At 43.5% G+C, this 18556-nt stretch overlaps 1 protein-coding gene across 1 annotated transcript in view; it reads right to left on the bottom strand.

Moving 5' to 3' along the window:
• Nucleotides 1–18556, bottom strand: part of Atp8b1 (ATPase phospholipid transporting 8B1) — a 122601-nt gene that overhangs the window by 22868 nt on the left and 81177 nt on the right. The window contains exons 9-19 of the mRNA XM_041639220.1: nucleotides 18219–18301; nucleotides 17943–18101; nucleotides 17612–17700; nucleotides 13951–14141; nucleotides 10838–11046; nucleotides 10675–10718; nucleotides 9493–9649; nucleotides 4342–4530; nucleotides 2516–2628; nucleotides 1632–1796; nucleotides 609–720 (exon numbers count right to left, since the gene is read on the bottom strand). Coding sequence (XP_041495154.1) covers nucleotides 609–720; nucleotides 1632–1796; nucleotides 2516–2628; nucleotides 4342–4530; nucleotides 9493–9649; nucleotides 10675–10718; nucleotides 10838–11046; nucleotides 13951–14141; nucleotides 17612–17700; nucleotides 17943–18101; nucleotides 18219–18301 — 1511 coding nt within the window. The remainder of the gene's footprint in view (nucleotides 1–608; nucleotides 721–1631; nucleotides 1797–2515; nucleotides 2629–4341; nucleotides 4531–9492; nucleotides 9650–10674; nucleotides 10719–10837; nucleotides 11047–13950; nucleotides 14142–17611; nucleotides 17701–17942; nucleotides 18102–18218; nucleotides 18302–18556) is intronic.

The raw sequence follows: 18556 nt of genomic DNA, 5'->3' as shown, positions 1-18556 counted from the left end.
AAGATGGCTGATTCCACGAACCCTCACATGGGGCTACTATCAACGACCCCACTTGCTTCTTTCCCCTAACATCTATTTGGTGTTTGTTAAAGGCCAGGACTGTGTCACAGCGAGAGACAATGATTTCTCAGGGATGGCCTGGAGGATAAGGCATCAACCCTGAATGGTGACTCGTTCAGTTCTAGGTTTAAATGCCAAACAGTTTCCTAGAGCATACAAGGTTTGTTGTAATTTTCAAGACACAACAGGCAGGAAAGCCAAAGCTGTTGTAGCAACATTTTGTATTGTTTTAGTCTATGTTCAACAATTGCAGAGAGCTGGAGACAAAACGGGGACAGGGGCATGGCCTTTCCCGGATAGGAGCTCACCTCTGGCTGGAGAGATGAGACAAAACGAGGCTTAAATTCTAAAGAGCAAGCTCTGCTGCTGAGGGGGTTCAGGGAAGGATGTGGGCAGCGTAGGCTGGACCATGAGGAGGGGTTTTGAGAGGAGAGAGCACCTCCATTCCCACAAGCTGGGAAGCCTATGAAGATCATCATAGGCAAAGGAATAGCAGCTATAAATATTGTGACTTAGCCCACACACCCCTCCCCCAAGAGATGGATTACCCTTTTTGTCTCCTGTAAGTACCCAGATCTTAATGTCAGCTTTAGCAAGTTTTGAAATGGTTTCTGGAACTCCGTCCTGTAGCTTGTCTTCAATAGCAGTAGCCCCCAAGAGCTGGAAGACAAATTTTTAAAAAATAGCATATAAGAAGTGTCTTTAAATACAGTTTGCCTGTTTCTGAAAAAGGAGAGCAGTCACGCAACACCGACTAGCGCTCTGACAGCATTGGCGGTACCACCATCCAAAGCTGGAACATTGCACGCTTGCCTCAAGCCAAAGCCTTCAAAACCAAGGCTGAAAGGGCAAGATAGACACAGGGTGTGGGTTCTCACCCTGAAAAATCTAGCACTAAAGAGGCAGAGGTAGAGGACTCACCTACAAGTTAGAGGCTACCCTGGGCTACATGGTGAGTCCCCCCCCTCCCCAAACAGAAAGTACAAGTACAAAAAGCTGTTAAAGATTCACTTTCATTGTGTTTGGGGCTGTGCAAACATACGCCTGTTTCCCAAGCTAACGGCAGTACTGCCCTTTGGTTGACTATTTCCCATTAATATAAATTCAAAAAAACCACGTATGACTTTCAAAACATTTTAATTGTTTTGATGAAATCTTTACTACAACTTTAATTAAATTGTTTTAGTAATTCTCCCAATGAAATCACTAAATGCTTGTTTTCTTTTTGCCATTTTAATAGGAAATGAGACTTCTTTACTGCTATGAATTCAAGACCAAGCTGAACCAAAAAGCGAATGCTAGGCCAGCCAAGCCAGTATAGCAAAAACAGAAAGAAAGAAAGAAAGAAAGAAAGAAAGAAAGAAAGAAAGAAAGGTGTTTTCTATTTTGGTTTTTGTTCCGTGATACGAAATTTTATTGTTTGCTGAACAAGAAACATTCACATGATGTAGCTCTTTGTACCAACTGTGCCCATCAAAGAATTCTCCCTAAACCATGCTACCAGTGACACAACAAAACACAAATTTAATAGTTCAGAATGTCAAAGAGCAAGTTATCAACACTGAACTCACAATCAGGTCCTTCTCAATCTCTTCGTACACTTTATCCAAAGCTTCATCCCGGTTGGTGGTGGCCACGCTGGCGGCCATAAACGTTTTGTTCCATTCTGCAAACTCCTTCTCTTCAATTTCCCTGTAGCACAGGCACAGGGTTCGGAGAGTCTCACTAGCAAAGACCTGTTTGATTTACAAGACAAAATCCACCCATGCAAATAAGAGTTACTTCTCCAAAAATTCATTTTCAAAATTACACTTACGCTTACATTTATACTGTGCATGTGTGGCAGCTATGGACTATATGGGTCACAGCAAAGGCATCAGAGCTCAGGGTCCCATGATTTGCTTCATTACCCTGACATCTGGAAATGCTTTCTTTCCTCCATTCCATACCTAGAATCTGGCAAAACTCTCGGCGACCACAGAGATGTTAAGCCTACACCTCAAGGCAGCTAGCTCCTTGCTCAAGGTCCCTGGAAGAGCAATGAGCCAGTATTCCCTTGTACCAGCCCTGAAGACCTGGATGCTGAGAAAGAGCTTCACCAGCAAGAGCAAAACCACCACCCATCATGTCCCTACTTTGGTGTTCCCAGCCCATGACACCAAAGCATGGGGAGTGTTAGCTAAGAGCGAGCAAAGTTTTTTTTTTTTTTTTTTTTTTTTTTTTGCTTTTTCGAGACAGAGTTTCTTTATGGTTTTGGAGTCTGTCCTGGAACTAGCTCTTGTAGACCAGGCTGGTCTCGAACTCACAGAGATCTGCCTGCCTCTGCCTCCCAAGTGCTGGGATTAAAGGCATGCGCCACCACCGCCCAGCTGCAAGCAAAGTTTTTATTTCACTGGAGAGACAGCCCAGAAGGCAAGAATGGACACCCTAGCAGATGGGGCAAAGTGAGACTTACATCCAGGGCATCCTGTGTTTCTTGCTTTGTAGGATTCATCGGATGGAGCCGCTCATAAATTACAGTGTCAGCGCCTTTACAGTATAGTCGAATACTACCTTCTGGGGTCCGCACTGGTAGCAAGGGAAGGAAAAGCAACAAGAAAGTTAGGTTGGTTTCTTTCTTTCTCTCTCTCTATCTATCTATCTATCTATCTATCTATCTATCTATCTATCTATGTATAATGTATATATACATTTATTACATGAATTGAACTGCTGCCCTCAGCAAAGTTGGCAAGCTGCTACCTACATTGAAGGCAGCAGTGAAATACAAAACCATTCACTCAAGGTCAGTTCAGTTTTCTACGTCGTTTTAACAAGTATTTATAGGCTCCATACTATGCGCAATGTCTTCCACAGAATTTTCCTTGTCCGCACTGATAGGAATCTTCCTTACCTGTCTTCGAGCTCACACCATTTACTGCCTCTAACAAGGCTCCTGTGACCACTTTATTACAGCGTTCAATCTATCATCACAGACTACACTCCACTGCTAACTACACTTTAAGTTCTGTGAGGTCGGTACCAGAGACGATTGCCAGTTCATATCAGTTGGGCACCCAAGAAGCCCTGAGAAAAATATCACTCCACTTGCTAATACTCGAGTATCACAGTGGGAAAGTATATGAACTCAGTGAAGCAATAGTTAGCATTACCATCCGTGAGATAAAACATCAGATGCCTTTGCAGGGTGACCCTCTGAGAAGGGCACAACATCGCTATATAATTTTCTTTCTTCTTTTTTTTTTTGCCAACAATGTGTGACCAGGATATAAGCATTAAGTAGATAAACCCAAGACAGGGACATTCTACAATAAAACTGACCTTTGTTTTTTGAAAATTCCAGATCCAATTTTTTTTGAAAATGAAAGATCCTAAAGAGGATGAAGAATTGTTTTTTTTTTTAATTCAGAATCATGCTTTTCTAATTCAGTGTTTGATTTCTGAGACCAAAACACATACAGATGGAAAGAGGAAGATGAAGAAAAAGAGGAGGGGATCGGAACGCGAGAGGGTTTCTGGTAAGACCCAGAAATGTCTGCAGGTCAGCGCTGTAGGGGGCAGGTGATAACACTATATCAGTGCAAGCTTCTGATTCTGATCACTCACACACATCTAAGATTCTTGTCAGTGGGGAATATCTCTAATGAATACATGAGGAAGGAATATTGGACCTGTAGGTTACTTTCAAGCAGTTCAGAAGATAGTAACCTATACCTAAATGAAACTGTAGACGATGTTAAAAACTAGCAGCTATTAGAGATAAACAAAAGCATCACCAGCCATCCTTGTAATCTTCCTGTAGGTTGGAAATTATTTCAAATGACTCAGAAAAAGAAATTCAATTCTGGAACAAGACCCTCATCTTCACCTGGTGGCCTGTCAAGAGCCTAGACTGGAGGCGAGGTTGGGACTCAAAGACACAGCCTTTCCTGCTGAGGCCTCCCTTTCCTGGCTGTGGGCAGAGAAGTGTTGGAAGGGGACTTGACATAAAGAGAAACAGGTCTCGGGCAGCACTGTTAGGTGTACTTCTCCTGCCACTGCAGACTCAGCAACTCAAGGCCTTATGGGTAGAGAATGTCAAAAGCCTTTGCAGGATTCAAGAAGGTCACAGGGAATAGTGGCAGAGTGAAGAACAGAGAAAAGCCAGTTTCCATCAACCTGGACACCTTTCAGAAGTCAGCTGTCCATCCATGTCCTCATTTATCCAAGCATCACTGAATAAACTGGAGAAGAGGCACACGGAGTTGAAGGAGTCAGAGAGAGCCTGGGGTAGAGACCCACCGATGATAGACATCCTCTTCCGGTCACTGTTGAAGTCCAGAATGGCAAGCACATTGTAGGTCCTTTCTGTGCCCAGCTCGCTGACCGTGATAGTGTTCTGCGTCCTGGCGAGGAAGGCAAAGCCGAAGTTCCTGGCAGCGTTCACCAGGGCACCTTCATCAGGAGAGGCTGCCTGGTAGTTGAGCTGCCCTGGGGAGGGAAGCAAGAGAGAAATGCCAGAAGAGTTGTGGACGAAGGTCAGAAGCCATGCCTGAGCGCTGTAATGAGAAAACCCTGCACGGTTCTGCACATCGTATAGAGAACAAGGCAGAGGTTCTGAAAGCTTACACAGCAATCACAATGCTGTAAACACTACATTTCCTTCAAAATTAAAAGTGGTAATAGCAATCGCAAATAAAACTGTCTTCAAATGGGCGTGTGTGGAGAGAAGTCTCGGAATTGTGCCGTCTAGAAGAGAACACTGCTAACATTTCACTGTCTCCTCAGGCCTCTGCAGCGTGACTGAAATCCTAACACACCCGATTTCTTTTTTAGTGTCAGATTTTGAGTCTGTTGGCATATCTTTAAAGAGTCTTTATAAATATTATTCTACTGAGTATAAAACTGCTATTCTCTTCTCTCATGGGCATTTGGTTTATTTCTAAACTTTCTGGCCCATAAAAATAAAATTGCTATAATCATTGAGTGTGCACATGAATAATGTGTGTGTGTACATATACACATGTGTATGCTTTATAAACCTGGGGGTTCATTATAAGGACTCATTTACTGCGCTGTCCAATGTATATATCAGTCTGTCGTATGTTATACTTAAAAGCATTTCCCCAGTCAGATGAAGATTTACAGAAAAGGGCATTTAGTTTTCCAATCAGAAACCAGGGCACAGATGTGCTGGCAACGCCTCTTCCTTCAGTCTACCTAAAAGAGCAGACAGCCATAGATGGAACCCCTTTTTTCCATGTTAGTTCCAATCCCATCAGCATCTTAGTTCTGTTTTGTTTCTTTCACTCTTGGGATGTGTGTATGTGTGTGTATGTGTGTGTGTGATCCCTGTGTTCCTCAAGCTGGTCTTTAGTTCATGCCTTCTTCCCTCTTCAGCCTCCAGACAACTGGAACTACAGACACCACTGTCCCCACATATGCTAATACTGATCACCTCCCAATTAGTTAGTAAAGAAGGCATTATAGGCTATTTTTCTATTTATTCATCCAGAAAGCCACACTAGAAATCCTGAGAGTGCTTTCTACAGCCAAGCCCTCTACAAAGACACAAATGCCAACTGACTGTTGACCCAGTGCTGGGCAAGCAGCAGTGAGAACACGGTACCTTCCTTCAATATTTTAACTTGGCCGGAACATAAATATCTTCCATAATACTGACAGAGAAAGGAAACACAATAGTGAAAGGGCAAATTGTCCATGGTTTGGACAATCCTAACTGCAGCCCGAACCTTGATGTTTGGATTACCAAAGGAAGTGTTCCAGCAGCGAAATCACAGACTTGGCAACAAACAGAAGGGAAGAACATTGGAGGCCTGATCTAACACTGGGTTTTACATCCGCAGGAGAAGTGTGGAGGAACAAACACGCCTCAGAAGAAAACTTACTTTAATTACCCTCCTAGGATCAACCCAAACCTTTTCTTAACAGACTCATCTATGGATCAGGATAGTAGCACAATAAAAACAAAAGAGTGGGGCTGGACAGTTGGGTCCAGTTGCTCTTCTTGTGCTTACAGAGGACCTGAGTTCAGATTCCAGCACCCACATCAGGTAACTCACAACTATCTTAACATCAGCTCTGGAGGATTCAATGCCCTCCTCTGTGGGCACTATATTTACATTATCTATCTATCTATCTATCTATCTATCTATCTATCTATCCATCCACCCACCCATCCATCAATTCACGTCTCTCTCTCTCCCTCCCTCCCCTACTTCTCTTAATTAAAAATTAAACACACTCACAAATGCCATCGTCACCTCTCACTGCTTCCTTTTCTAACTGCTTCTGACAACAATACCACAGACCTGCCAGTCTCCAGCCTCAGAAATGCCTTCTGTTCTTCGACCTCTCAAATTCATAAACAGAATGCCTCGTACATTCACGACTTTCTCATTCTTTGTGAGCATCTCGCAATGATACAACCCCCCAGAGTTCCTATCATATCACATCCGGGGATGCTAAGGTCTCCTATGAAAACCCTATGAGCACTAGATTAAAGAGCACCAGGCGAGACAGGCTCCACAGCATTTTTAGACTCTGCCCTCATGCAGCCTCTGTAGGAAGAGTCTTCATGGCCTCAAGGTTCCCATCCCAGTGGCATCATTCATTCTCTTCCAGTCATTTGTTCAGCACTAACCTAGGCGTTACTTTGAAGGGTTGTTTTAGATTTCACAGTAGGTCCTGATCAGCCGACTTTAAGAAAGAGATTATTACCAGGGCTGTAGCTCGGTGGTAGAGTACTTGCCTAATATATGCTAGGCTTGATCCTTTGTGCAGACAAAGAAGGAAAAAAAAACATCCCCGCCCCAGTCAAAACCAAACAAACCGACCGAATAACCAGGTGCTTTGCAGCTAACTAGGTGACTCTTAGGAAGGACATCTAGTTAGTTTGGGAAGAAAGAGTCGGAGCCTGGAGTTTCACTTAGGGAGGGTTCCCCAACATGACTCAGTCTCACAAGAACTGAGGGCAAAGAGCAACCCTAGCTGTAGGCTCACAGAGAAATGGGGACCTCAGCCCTACAACGGCAAGGAACTGAACCTTGGCCCAACCACTGAGCTTGGAAGAAGACACTGAGCACCACGTGAGAACATGGCCACACTGGGATCCTAGTGAGACGCTGAGCAGAGAGGCCAGCCAAGTGACACAAAATGTCTGACCTCACCAACGATGCGATCAGAGACAGATGTTTCAAGCTACTTAGCTGTAGTAACTGATCACAGTGGAGCAGGAAACTCCTGGAAGTATCACCACCCAAAATGTCTTCTGAGGAAGTCAAATGTCCAGGGCCATGTCTATAAAAAGAATTCTTCCTCTTCCTACAACAATAAGTTTTAAAAAGTCAATCCCCATTTTTCTGTGGTGCTAGGAAGCAAACCCAAGGCCTTACACATGCCAAGCAAGTGTTCTCCTCTGGGTTATATTCCTACTCTCCATTATCCTCCTAAAAGAGAGACATTAGTAGGTAGCCAAGGAAACAGCCATATGGTGAAGGAGGACACCGAACTGACCCCTGCTGGATGGTCTCAGGAAAGCCCCTAGAGTTTTTGTCATCTGAATCTGTTTATCACAAAATCCCTTCCAAAGACATCTCTCAGCACATGATTCTCTGCTGGATCAAAGCCCCATTTCTTCTATAAGACCCTGCACATGAAGATACAACTTGTCTTGGTTCTCAGGGGCTTTTATTTGTCATTTGCTGGGAAAAGACTATTACTTGGTATGCTCAGCACTGTAACTCAGCTGGCAGTGGGGCAAACAGCTACAGGATTGCGCCAGAGGGAACTTTGAACAACCATGCCTCCCACAGCACTGTTGAGGAAAACGGTGGCCTGATAGGGACTAAACCAGGCCTGCCTCATCTCTGGCACACACTCCAAGGCCTTGCCTCTCAGTCCAGCGAGGACAATAAAACAGACTGTACAATTAATATACATTTGTCTAAGGGCACAGTTAACTTCCAAAGTGTCTCCATACATTCAAAGAAGAATCCTACCAATAAATCAAGACCTAAGAGAACAAGGGTGCTTAAAAAGATCCTACTTTAGTCTTGTTACAAGTCAGATTTACTTGGGTAATTAGACTCTGAACCCCATTCTGTTATCCCTCACTCTGCCACAGACAGCTTCTCCCCGAGACCCATCTTGTCTGAACTGTGCTATTTTGCTTGACTGAACTATCCATTGTATTCTAAGAGAATATCCATTGAAATATCTTTGAAACCTGCTGAATGATATTTTTATACATATACCTCCTCAGGAGGGTTTGATATCACTACATACAAAACATCCATGTTGGGACTCCATCAAGAGGCATTTTCCAGCTCTGTAGGAACTGCAGTAATACAGAGAACCAGGTGAGGTGGGTGAATGACGTGTGGGCAGAGCTCTGCATTGGAGCCACACCCAAAGCATTCCTTTCATCCTCTCCACAATGCATTTGTCTAGCGAGAGGATTCAAGACATTATGTCCACACATGATAAAAATAACTATTTTTCGTTGACACTGGACAGATTTCCTCTGACCAAGAAGGTGCAGACTGAACATAAGAATTCCGCAGAAGAACCTACACTCCTCGCTGCTCACTCACAAATTCTCATTAATTTTATACCATCAAATGAGAAAAGCACCATAAGGAGGCCTAGGCTTTAGCTGATCTAATTCCAATTCCAAATATTTTAATCTAGAGAACAAAAGCAGACATCTGAAAGAAATTTAAAGAAAATAATGCTTAAGTTTAACGCCCATTCATGATACAAATAAGGCCTGATTATACATTCCCAATGAACAATTGTAGAAAAAAAAAGATTTAGGCTATTTTACTCAATAGCCAACCATCCAATAAATTATATATATATGTGTGTGTGTGTGTGTGTGTGTGTGTGTGTGTGTGTGTGTGTATTATGTGTGTTTGTATGTGTGTTGTGTATGATACAGCACACATATGGAGGTCAGAGAAAAACTTGTGAGAGTTACTTCTCTCCTACCATGTGGGTCTTGCGGATCAAACCCAGGTCACCAGGCTTGGCAGCAAGTGCCTTTATCTGATGAGCCATCTCACCAGGTCACCAACCATATCTTTTAACCTAATTTCATTTACAAGGGATAACCCATTCTGAGCTATAATTACATAAGACATCAACTTTGAGAGAAGTACATTTTTTGGGAGATGCAAGAAACATTTGTCTAGCACACAAGCCCTTTTCAAGCCCAGTCCTACCCCAAAATGAAATGAAATAAAGTAATTAAAAAATCAATAATAAGGTGTTTCATGCTTTGTTATGTCATACACAGTCAGTGTCAGGGCTCGCAAATGGCCATTGCTTGAGTGTGTGCGACAGACTTGGCATTTGTTACACTTGAGTCATGAGTCACCTGCCAACTCCAAAACTGGCCTCCAGTGTCTGAGACACCAAAGGAACACTCACCATCAATTCTGTCCACCATGACTGTATGGCAAATAGAAAGCAAGAAGAAGAACTGTCGGATTTCCGGCTCTTTCCCTGACTGGATTTGCTCAATCAGGTAATGGTCATAAAATGCAAGCTTTCCATCAGCAAATGTATTCCAGCTAAAATCCACTAACTGAAAGAAATGGAGAGAGAAAGAAAATGCAATTAATGAGAAAAATATATATATTAGGGCCAGCAAGATGGTTCATGGAGTAAAAGTGCTTGCTACCAGGCCTGACAATTTGGGTTTGATCCTGATACCTGGGATCCACAGAGTAGAGGAGAGAACCAATTCCTCCAAGCGCACTGTGGCAGCACACATGTCCACTTGCATGTACACACACACACACACACACACACACACAAAATGATTTAAAAATCTGTACCCATAACTGATACTACCTTTTCTTTGTAGCTAAGTTCTTAATTATGTCAAAATCACCTTTGGATTTTAGCACATTCCTTCTTATTTTTATTTTCTATGTCTGAGTGTTTTGCCTATATGTCTGTGGACCATGGGCATGCCTGGTGCCCACAGAGGCCAGAAGAGGGTATGAGGGCATCCTTTGGAACTGGAGTTGCCCACAGTTGTGAGTTGTGTGTGCTAGAACTGAACCTCGGCCCTCTAAAAGGAATAGTAATTCCTCTGAACTGTGAAACCATCCACTTTCTTGTTCTAATTAGTGGAAGTTTTTCTTAAAACAAAAAGGCACACTATAGTGAGCTGAATTGTGTCTCTCACAGGTATGTCGGCACCCCGACCTATGGTGCCTGTCAGTTTCTTTAATTTGGAAATGAGGTCTGGAGCCGTGATCAGGTTATGACGGGGTCATGTGGATTAGGATGGAAAAACAGATGTCCTTGTAAGAGACAAATACAGATAGAACCAAACACATGAGAAAAATAAACCCCATGTGACAAGAGAAACAGAGATTGTAGCCTGGAGCCTACAAGTCAGGATCACTGGAATCTACCAGAGGCTACGGAGAAGCCATGAATCTTCTCCCTAGAACTCTTGGAGGAACCAACGTAAGAATTCCAGTCTCCAGAAGTGGGGGGAGATCAGCTCTGCTACTTTATGCCCCAGTCCGAGGCCACTCAGTCTGGTACCCATCGAAGCAAATCCACAGCAAGCAGAGCTTTGCCTAGACCACTCACCTCTATTTTGCTATGGCTGTGTTGAGAAGCGTCCCGATGGTCTCCTAAGAAATAAACAGGACAAAACAAATTGAGTCTGGGTGAGCATAGCTTCTAAGCTTCAAGTGCACTCATGACAAAAGGGGGTGCCCTGACCCCCCAACTTCACAAGCCTCACACTCACCGTAAATTTGCCCGTTAATGCAGCACTTCTTGAAGGTCATGATATTTTGCGTGAGTGTCCCCGTCTTGTCGGAGAAGATGTAATGAATCTGTCCTAGCTGTTCATTCAGCGTGGTGGTCCTCGCCTTCGCAGGCGTGTCCTTCTCGGCATAGTACATCTGCAGGTCCCAGTTGATGAAGTGGCTTTGTCCCAAACGAATAACTTCCACACTGGGAGGACAGAAGTCGGCTTCAGTGGGGAGTGGAGAGGGCACTGGCCAAGAAAGGATTCTGCTCTCCTGGGTACATGGGAGTGAGCTGCTTTTCTACTGCTTTGGTTTGAAAACTAATGTCCACTTGTATAACGGTTAATCGTTCTTTAAAAACAGGTTTATAAAGCAAGAGCTCTCAAGGACGCAGGTGTCACGTCTTCCTGGAGCTGAAGTTATAGGAGACTGTGAGTCACCCAACCCAGGTGCTAGGAATCAAACTGAGCGCATTATGTTCTCTTGACTGCTGCGCCATCTCTCCAGCTCCAGGGTTAGTCCTGACGGTTCATTTGACCTAATTTTAACATTCCCTAGGGGCACACCTCTTATTGTGTGTCCTTGAGTGTGTTCCCAAGACCTGTTTACCTGAGGTGGGAAGGTCCCCTATGATGGGCTGGGGTCTCCAGACTGAACAAAAAGAAGAAAGTGACAGGATATCAGTGTCCCTTTCTGTTTCCTGAGTGCATACAATGTGACCAGCTGCCTCGTACTCCTCCTACCATGCTTTCTCCAGCATCACAGACTGTACCCTCAAGCCAAGAACCCAAATAAACCCTTCCTTCTTTAAGTTTCTTTGAATCAGATATTCTGTTAAACCAATGAGAAGAGTACCTGTTATTACCCCGCCCCTCCTCCCATATAGTGAAACCTAATCTTCAGTGGAGCAGTTCTGAAGTAGGTGCTTTTTTTATGATGGTTAGGGCTCACGAATGGCACTAGCATCTGTGGTAAGGAAGCCTGTGGGAGCTCCTTTGCCCCCTTTTTGTCATGAGATAATGCAAGAAGGGATCACTTATGGCACAAGTATGGGCTCTCACTGCTTAGCAAGAACTCTGCCCTTGATCATTGACTCCCAAGCCTTCTGAACTATGAAAATTAAAGTTCTTAAAAGCCACACTGTGCTCCCTGACCAAATCTATCATTCTCCAGCCTCAGGGTCAGTAATGCTCCCTCATGGTATCTCATTAGAGTGATTTCCTCCTCACGCCTGAGCGTGTCAGCCACAGCTAAGGAACTCTGTGCTTAGAACACACAGGCCAGTGGGAACAGTAACGGTGATACTGAGGCCAGAACCACAAATACAGTCACCCCACTCTTTCTCTCATTCTCCCTCACACCTAGGAACAACTGGGACAGATAAATTCACCTGTACAAAGAGAATTAGGATCCACTAGATGGTATACCCTCATGTCTCAAACGAGTCAGGTCTTTTGGCAATTAGCGCCTTAGTTGCTTACCACACTGGGAAAAAATACATTCACTTTCTAAATTCTCAGACTTTACAGAATGTTCAAAAGGAGATATCCTAAGAGGATCATGTAGATTTTAAAACTCAGTTTTAAAATTAAAATTTAAAATTTAAAATTTAAATTCAGATTTAAAAACAGTAAGGAGGCTGTTTGCACACCCACAACTGCTATGTGGGCAATGCATAGCTGCAGAAGTCCTAGAGACGGGAATAAGTCCTTTACAAATGGTAGCCCTGCTTGGTGTTGAACACTGCAGACAAAGCAGATGAAGTCCCTGCCCATAAGCAGACAAACAAACAGTCCAGCAAATGTAAACTCTTGAGGGTTGCACATTCTATATAAAAAAATCAAAGCAGAGAGTAGCAGATAGAGACCAATAGGAAGGGGAAGTAACTAGTTAGATCAGGTGAGGGAGAGGCCAGGAGGATAAGGTAACACAATTATGCACCGGTTGGATTTGGGATCTTTGAAGCCAAGACTGAGCCTTGTAATACAGAGTAACCAGTCAGTCATTACCCTAGTGAACAACAGCCCAGAGGCACCGGGGATCTCATATACTCATGTCATTAGAAACTTTAATTAACTTAAATTTTATGACATGTGTGTTTGCTTTTATTTTGATTTTATTACTTGTAGCTACTGATATTCTCTGAGTGGGAGGTAAATCCCTAGAGCTGCCTTCTGTTCAGCGAACACTTTAATGAAAACCAAGATGCCAAACCAAGATGGCAGGGCTAAGGAGACGGATGACTCAGTGGGTAAAGCGCTCCTTGCATGAGCAAGAAGATGAGTTCGGATCCCCAGCACCCACATAAAAGCTGGACATGCTGGTGTATGTCTGTCACCAAGTGCTTCAAGAAGGGAAGTAGTCGTAAGGTGGAGGCTGGCAGAGTCTTGGTGCTCACTGCCCAACAAGTCTTGCCAAAATGGTGAGCTCCAGGTTTGGCGAGGGACTGACTGGTTACTCTATGTATTATAAGGCACAGACTCTCTTTCAAAGGGCCCAGATCCAACTGGTCAATAATTGTGAACTTTGATATGAGAGGAAGAAGGAAGAGGAGGAGGAGGGATGGTTATAAAGCAGGGAGCTATGACCCTGACCTTTTGTTGGGATGCGGATTGGCACTGCACAGAGAAACAGCGTTTAGAGAGGCTGAAGGAAGACAGAAACATCCTTCCTACCACGAGGTAGCAGCAAGAAGCAGGGGCCTGACAGGTGAGCAAAGCTGGAAGAACTGTAATAAAGAAGGTTCTGGTAAGAGAACAGAGGCTTTAAAAAGGAAGAATTTTCCCCGGCGCTCTAAATCTCCACTTTCTCAAGGACTCTTTTTGAACCCTGTGCTTTGGAACCCACTGAGGAGGAGTCGCCAAGCAAATGACTGTCACCTTTGCCCGTGGAATGTCACTAGCCTTATCTACACAGAGGACAAGATAGAAAGTGCTTAGCACAGGAGAGATACACAAAGTTCACAGCCTTCTCCTACCTCGCTCTCAGTTCCAAAAGAAGCTTATTTTCTTCTTCCTTTTGACCTTTGAAACGATTCTTGCTAAACATGAAGGTGGGGAAAAAGCACTACATTGCTCTGAAAGTAAGAGGAAGGGGAGGCCAGGCTTACCTGACGTAGAGAGAGATGGGCACCATGGTGTTCAGCACAATGATGTAGCCCCAGAAATTCAGGAAGCCCCGGTAGGAGGGCGTGGCATTTTCTCCATCATAGAGGTACCAGGAATAATTGCCAACTTGTGCTTCCCAATAAGCGTGGCCAATGGCGAGGCCGGCAGAAACCAAGATGAGCACAATAAAGATCTAGAAGATATGTGTTGCAAAACAGGACTTCCAACTCCACACCTTTCAAAGATTCTTATAGTGTTATCTAGCACTTTACATACTTAGAACCTTTTAATGGTCTGTAAAAACTGTACACTTAGAAGAAAGCAGGACTATAAGGATACTTTGAAAGTCTATAAAGTTACAACTGATTTCTTTACATTTGTAAGGCTATGTTTTCTTCCCCAAATCATCTTTCAAAAGAGGAGCTAATGTCTTATGTTCAATCCTTAAATTCCTTCATATGACAGGGTAGCCTCACAACTATTATTACTTCAAAACAGAGATACATTGCTTGGGAAGATACTTCATCCTTGCATGAAGAAACTTAAACTAACACTGACTTGAGAGGGTCATAGATAATAGTGAATGGAAGTTGTTTTAATTTTTTTTTTTTTGAGAAAGGGTCTCATGTAGTCCATGCATGCCTTGACATTCCCATATACTCAAGGGTGACTATAGGCTTTCTGATCTACCTGCCTCCACTGCTGGGTGCTGGGAATAAAGACATGTGTCACTACCGTGTTTATGAGATGGTGGGGATCCAACCCAGGGCTTTATTAATGCTAGACAAATTGTCTACCAGTTGAGCTATATTGCTATCTGTTTGTTTTTTTTTTCCCAAGACAGGTCTTGCTGTGTAACCCAGGCAGGCTCTGACCTCTCAATCTTGCCTCAGCTGTCAAATGCTGTGAATATAGGGATGGCCACCATATCCAGCTATTTTGTTTTTTTTGTTTGTTTGTTTGCTTGCTTGCTTTTAAGAAAGGTGGGTAAGTCAGGCGGTGGTAGCACATGTCTTTAATCCCAGCACTCGAGAGGCAGAGGCAGGTGGATCTCTGTGAGTTTGAGGTCAACCTGGTCTACAAGAGCTAGTTCCAGGACAGGTTTCAAAGCTACAAAAAAAAAAAAAAAAAAAAACCCGTCTCAAAAAATAAAACAAAAAAAGAAAGGTGGAGAAATATCTCCCATATTTGGGTATTCATATATGTTCAATGCTATAGGAGTTATAAATGCAAATATTTTTATAAAATTTATAAAAAATGCAAAATGATAAAATATCTCTAATAGGCTCATGTATTTGATCATTTGGTCCCCAGTTGATGTTGCTTTTTAAGAAGGTTGTGAAATCTTTAAGGGGTGGAGCCCTGATGAAAGAAGCTTGGTTCAACTTCCTGTTCCCTGTCTCGGGCCCACCTTATGCTTCTTTGGCTAGGTGATGCCTTCCCATGTGACAGACTTTATATACTGGGAACCATGAGCCAATAAAGCCCCTTTTCCCTTTAAGCTGCTTTGGGTCATGGTATTTATCGTAGCAGCAGAAAGGTAACTAATACAGTAGACAAGATTATCTAAGGTGCAATAGATGTTACGTTAGGGAGTTGAGAAGCCTATGTTTTGGGAACAAAAAAATTCAAGCCAGCCTGGGCTACATAGTAAAACCCTGTCTCAATTTCTTTTTTCAATTTTCCTAGCTATATTTATATTTTCACAGTAGTAATAAAATTTCCAGGGAAAACGCAGTGTTCTGAACACAGGCTCTCAAAGTATCTTCTTGAGATGAGTGGGCCCAGTGCTTGCATTGGAATGGTTACAATGACACTAGATATAAATATTCCAGGTCATAAAATTGGGGGTGAGGGTGGGTTGGTCTTCAGACAGCTTTATTATTTCTTGCGGCTATAAGTATGTACACACCTGAACAAACTGTCATTGCATTCTGAAGAGTTTATTCATTCAGGTTGAACTTTAAATATTGGAAAAGCAATTCTCAGTGTGTGCAGAAGAGTTCACACCGCAGGCCTAAGCCCACTCTCCTCCGAAGGTGGCTTTCAAGATAGGCTGGCGTACGGAGACTTAGGTTTGGGAAGGGCTTCCCAGCTTCTTATTTCTGATTCTTCTAAAACAGTGGTTATCAGCCTTCCCTATGCTGTGACCCTTTATTACAATTCCTCATGTTGTGGTGACCATCCAACCATCAAATTATTCTCTTTGCTACTTCATAAATATAACTTTGTGACTGTTATGAGTCATAAAGCAAATATCTGATATGTGAAAGGGTCATCTGATACCCATACCCTCCACCCCCACCAAGGGGTCTTAACCCATAGGTGTTCTATATAGAAACAGATCACCATGCTTGTTTGGGCCAACCCCACCATTGAGGCTGACCACCAGCATTTTTACAGAAGCCTAGAATTTGGAGGATGGTGGGCATGTGGAACCTATACGCCTAACCCCCAGTTAAAAGAGTCACTGGAGACAACAGGGTGCACACACAGTCAAAAACTGTTGTTGAGGGAACTGAGTGCCTATCTGGTGTGGCTGTGTGTGGGATTTTAAACCAACTCCCTTGAGATTTCATCTGGTGAGCCTTCCGCGTGTCCTGTTTTGTAACCGTGGGCTGTAGTAAGACACAGGTGTAAGCACCTGTCTATGCCAAACCCTGTGGCTCCTCCCAATCTTTAGCCTGAGTGCAGCTTTGAACACCCTCAACAAACATTATTTTTAGCCTTGCCGTAGGTGGGGAGGCACACACGAAGTGCATACACACATGACAGTACACACACAGAGACACACAGACACACAGACACACACACACACACATGTCACACACACACACTTGCATTTATGATGACTCCCCTATAGGAAATGGGAAACCAATGGCTGTAAAATCTACCTTACAGTTCCTAGAATTTTAATGCTCCTGGCAAGAGGGGAGATATTTAGAAGGAAATATTTGTGCCCCACCCCCTTTGTCTACCAGTCTTTTGAGACAAGGGTCCCAAGTAATTGGAATTTCCCCAGGAATCTAATGCTGGGCAAAGGAAAAGGCTGTAACTTGGTGCCAGCCAGAGGATTGGTACTGGAGCTCAGACAATGATGGGTCAGTGATGGTTGGGACCCCGACCTAGCCAAGGCTGCTTCCTTTTGTACACTTCTTTCCTTCCAGTTGAGATGAAAACTGCTGCCAGGACCCTGACGACAGGTTTAGGATTCTTGTCCTCATGTGCCCATGCTGGGGAAACCTCCTTTCTCAGTTTCTGACTAGTTCTTGCCTGTTTCATTGACCTAATGAGGTTGGGTGGCCAAGACCAACTTGTTGGGGATGCCAGGGTCCCAACTCTGATCCTAGCAGCTCTGGTAAGAAGAGCCCCATGGTGGTGTCTTTGGTTCCTAACTAGTCAATAGACAATTGTGAAAACACCTGGGGACAGCCTCTAAATTTTCTTTCCCCAGTGGGGCTGTCCTGGCTGAAGTGTGAAATTTCTCAGGAAAGCCTTGGGTCTCCCTTTCCATCCATCCTACTAGACTTGGTGCACCCAGGCCTCTTTGTACTCCATCTAAAGCTGCAAGATCACCTTGCATTAGAAAAACATACATCAAAATTACTGAAAAAGACAGCCATCTGGTCTAGTCTCTCATCTACCAGAATGAAAAATAAATACCGTGTACACCATGTAGTTCATCAAGTAGTCAATTTTCGTTCTTTTAAATCTGGTTTTCCCACTATTCTTCATTATCTTAGTGTCAGCGCCTAAAAATGGAAAATTTATTGTGATTAATAGTTGGAAAATTCAACTAATAAGCATGTCAATAAAATTATCCTTTCTGTGACTTTGGATAGACACTCTGAAGCCATGGTCTAGCTATCCAGTCCCAGTTAACTGGAATATCAGTCCTCCCACCTCGGCCTCCTGAGTGCTGGCATGTGGAACCTGGACCACTAGGCTAAGCTTTCTTGAAATCTTAATAACTCGGAGAACATTCAGGAAGTACCTGCAAAAATGACCAAGCCATGGCAGACATCGGTGTTCCTAATCACACAGCCACGTAACAGGATTTTGTCAGCATCCAAAGGGAAGCTCCGTTTCCTCCAAAACAGGGTGCCCGTGAACTTGTCTAGCCGGTTGTTTGGTTCTTCACATTCAATGAAACCTTTTTCAAAAGGTAAGAGCCATATAAGGAGCCAAATATGAAAGACCCAGGCTTAACCAATGGACACCAAGTAAAACAACTTGAATTTAAAACGAAGTAAGGGCGTTCTGTACAAACCATCAAATGTCGCCAAGTTATCCTCTGTTTGGAGATACTGGTCTGTGATTTCAAGGGCCATTTTGAACTTCAAATTGGTTTCCCTACAGGGAAGGGGAGGCAGGTAGAGTTATAGGAGCACAATTTGGAGTTCAAAAGAACAACAACAAAAAAAAATTCCACAAAGTACCCTGGGGCCTACCTGGGAGAGAGGGAAACTTAACTGTTGGCTTGTTCTATTTTCAATCTCTAATTGAAAGTCTAGGTGGGACAATCTGATTCTAGAGCAAGATTACAAACCTAAAACGCGTCGCTTCCTTTTGCTGTGTGTCAGTGAAGACAGAGTAACCACAGCCTTC

The sequence above is a fragment of the Microtus oregoni genome, unplaced genomic scaffold (genome assembly GCF_018167655.1).
Source record: "Microtus oregoni isolate MIOR12 unplaced genomic scaffold, Mior012 000057F_ref0000458, whole genome shotgun sequence".
Lineage (NCBI taxonomy): Eukaryota > Metazoa > Chordata > Mammalia > Rodentia > Cricetidae > Microtus > Microtus oregoni.
This window is presented reverse-complemented; position numbering and strand designations above follow the sequence as displayed.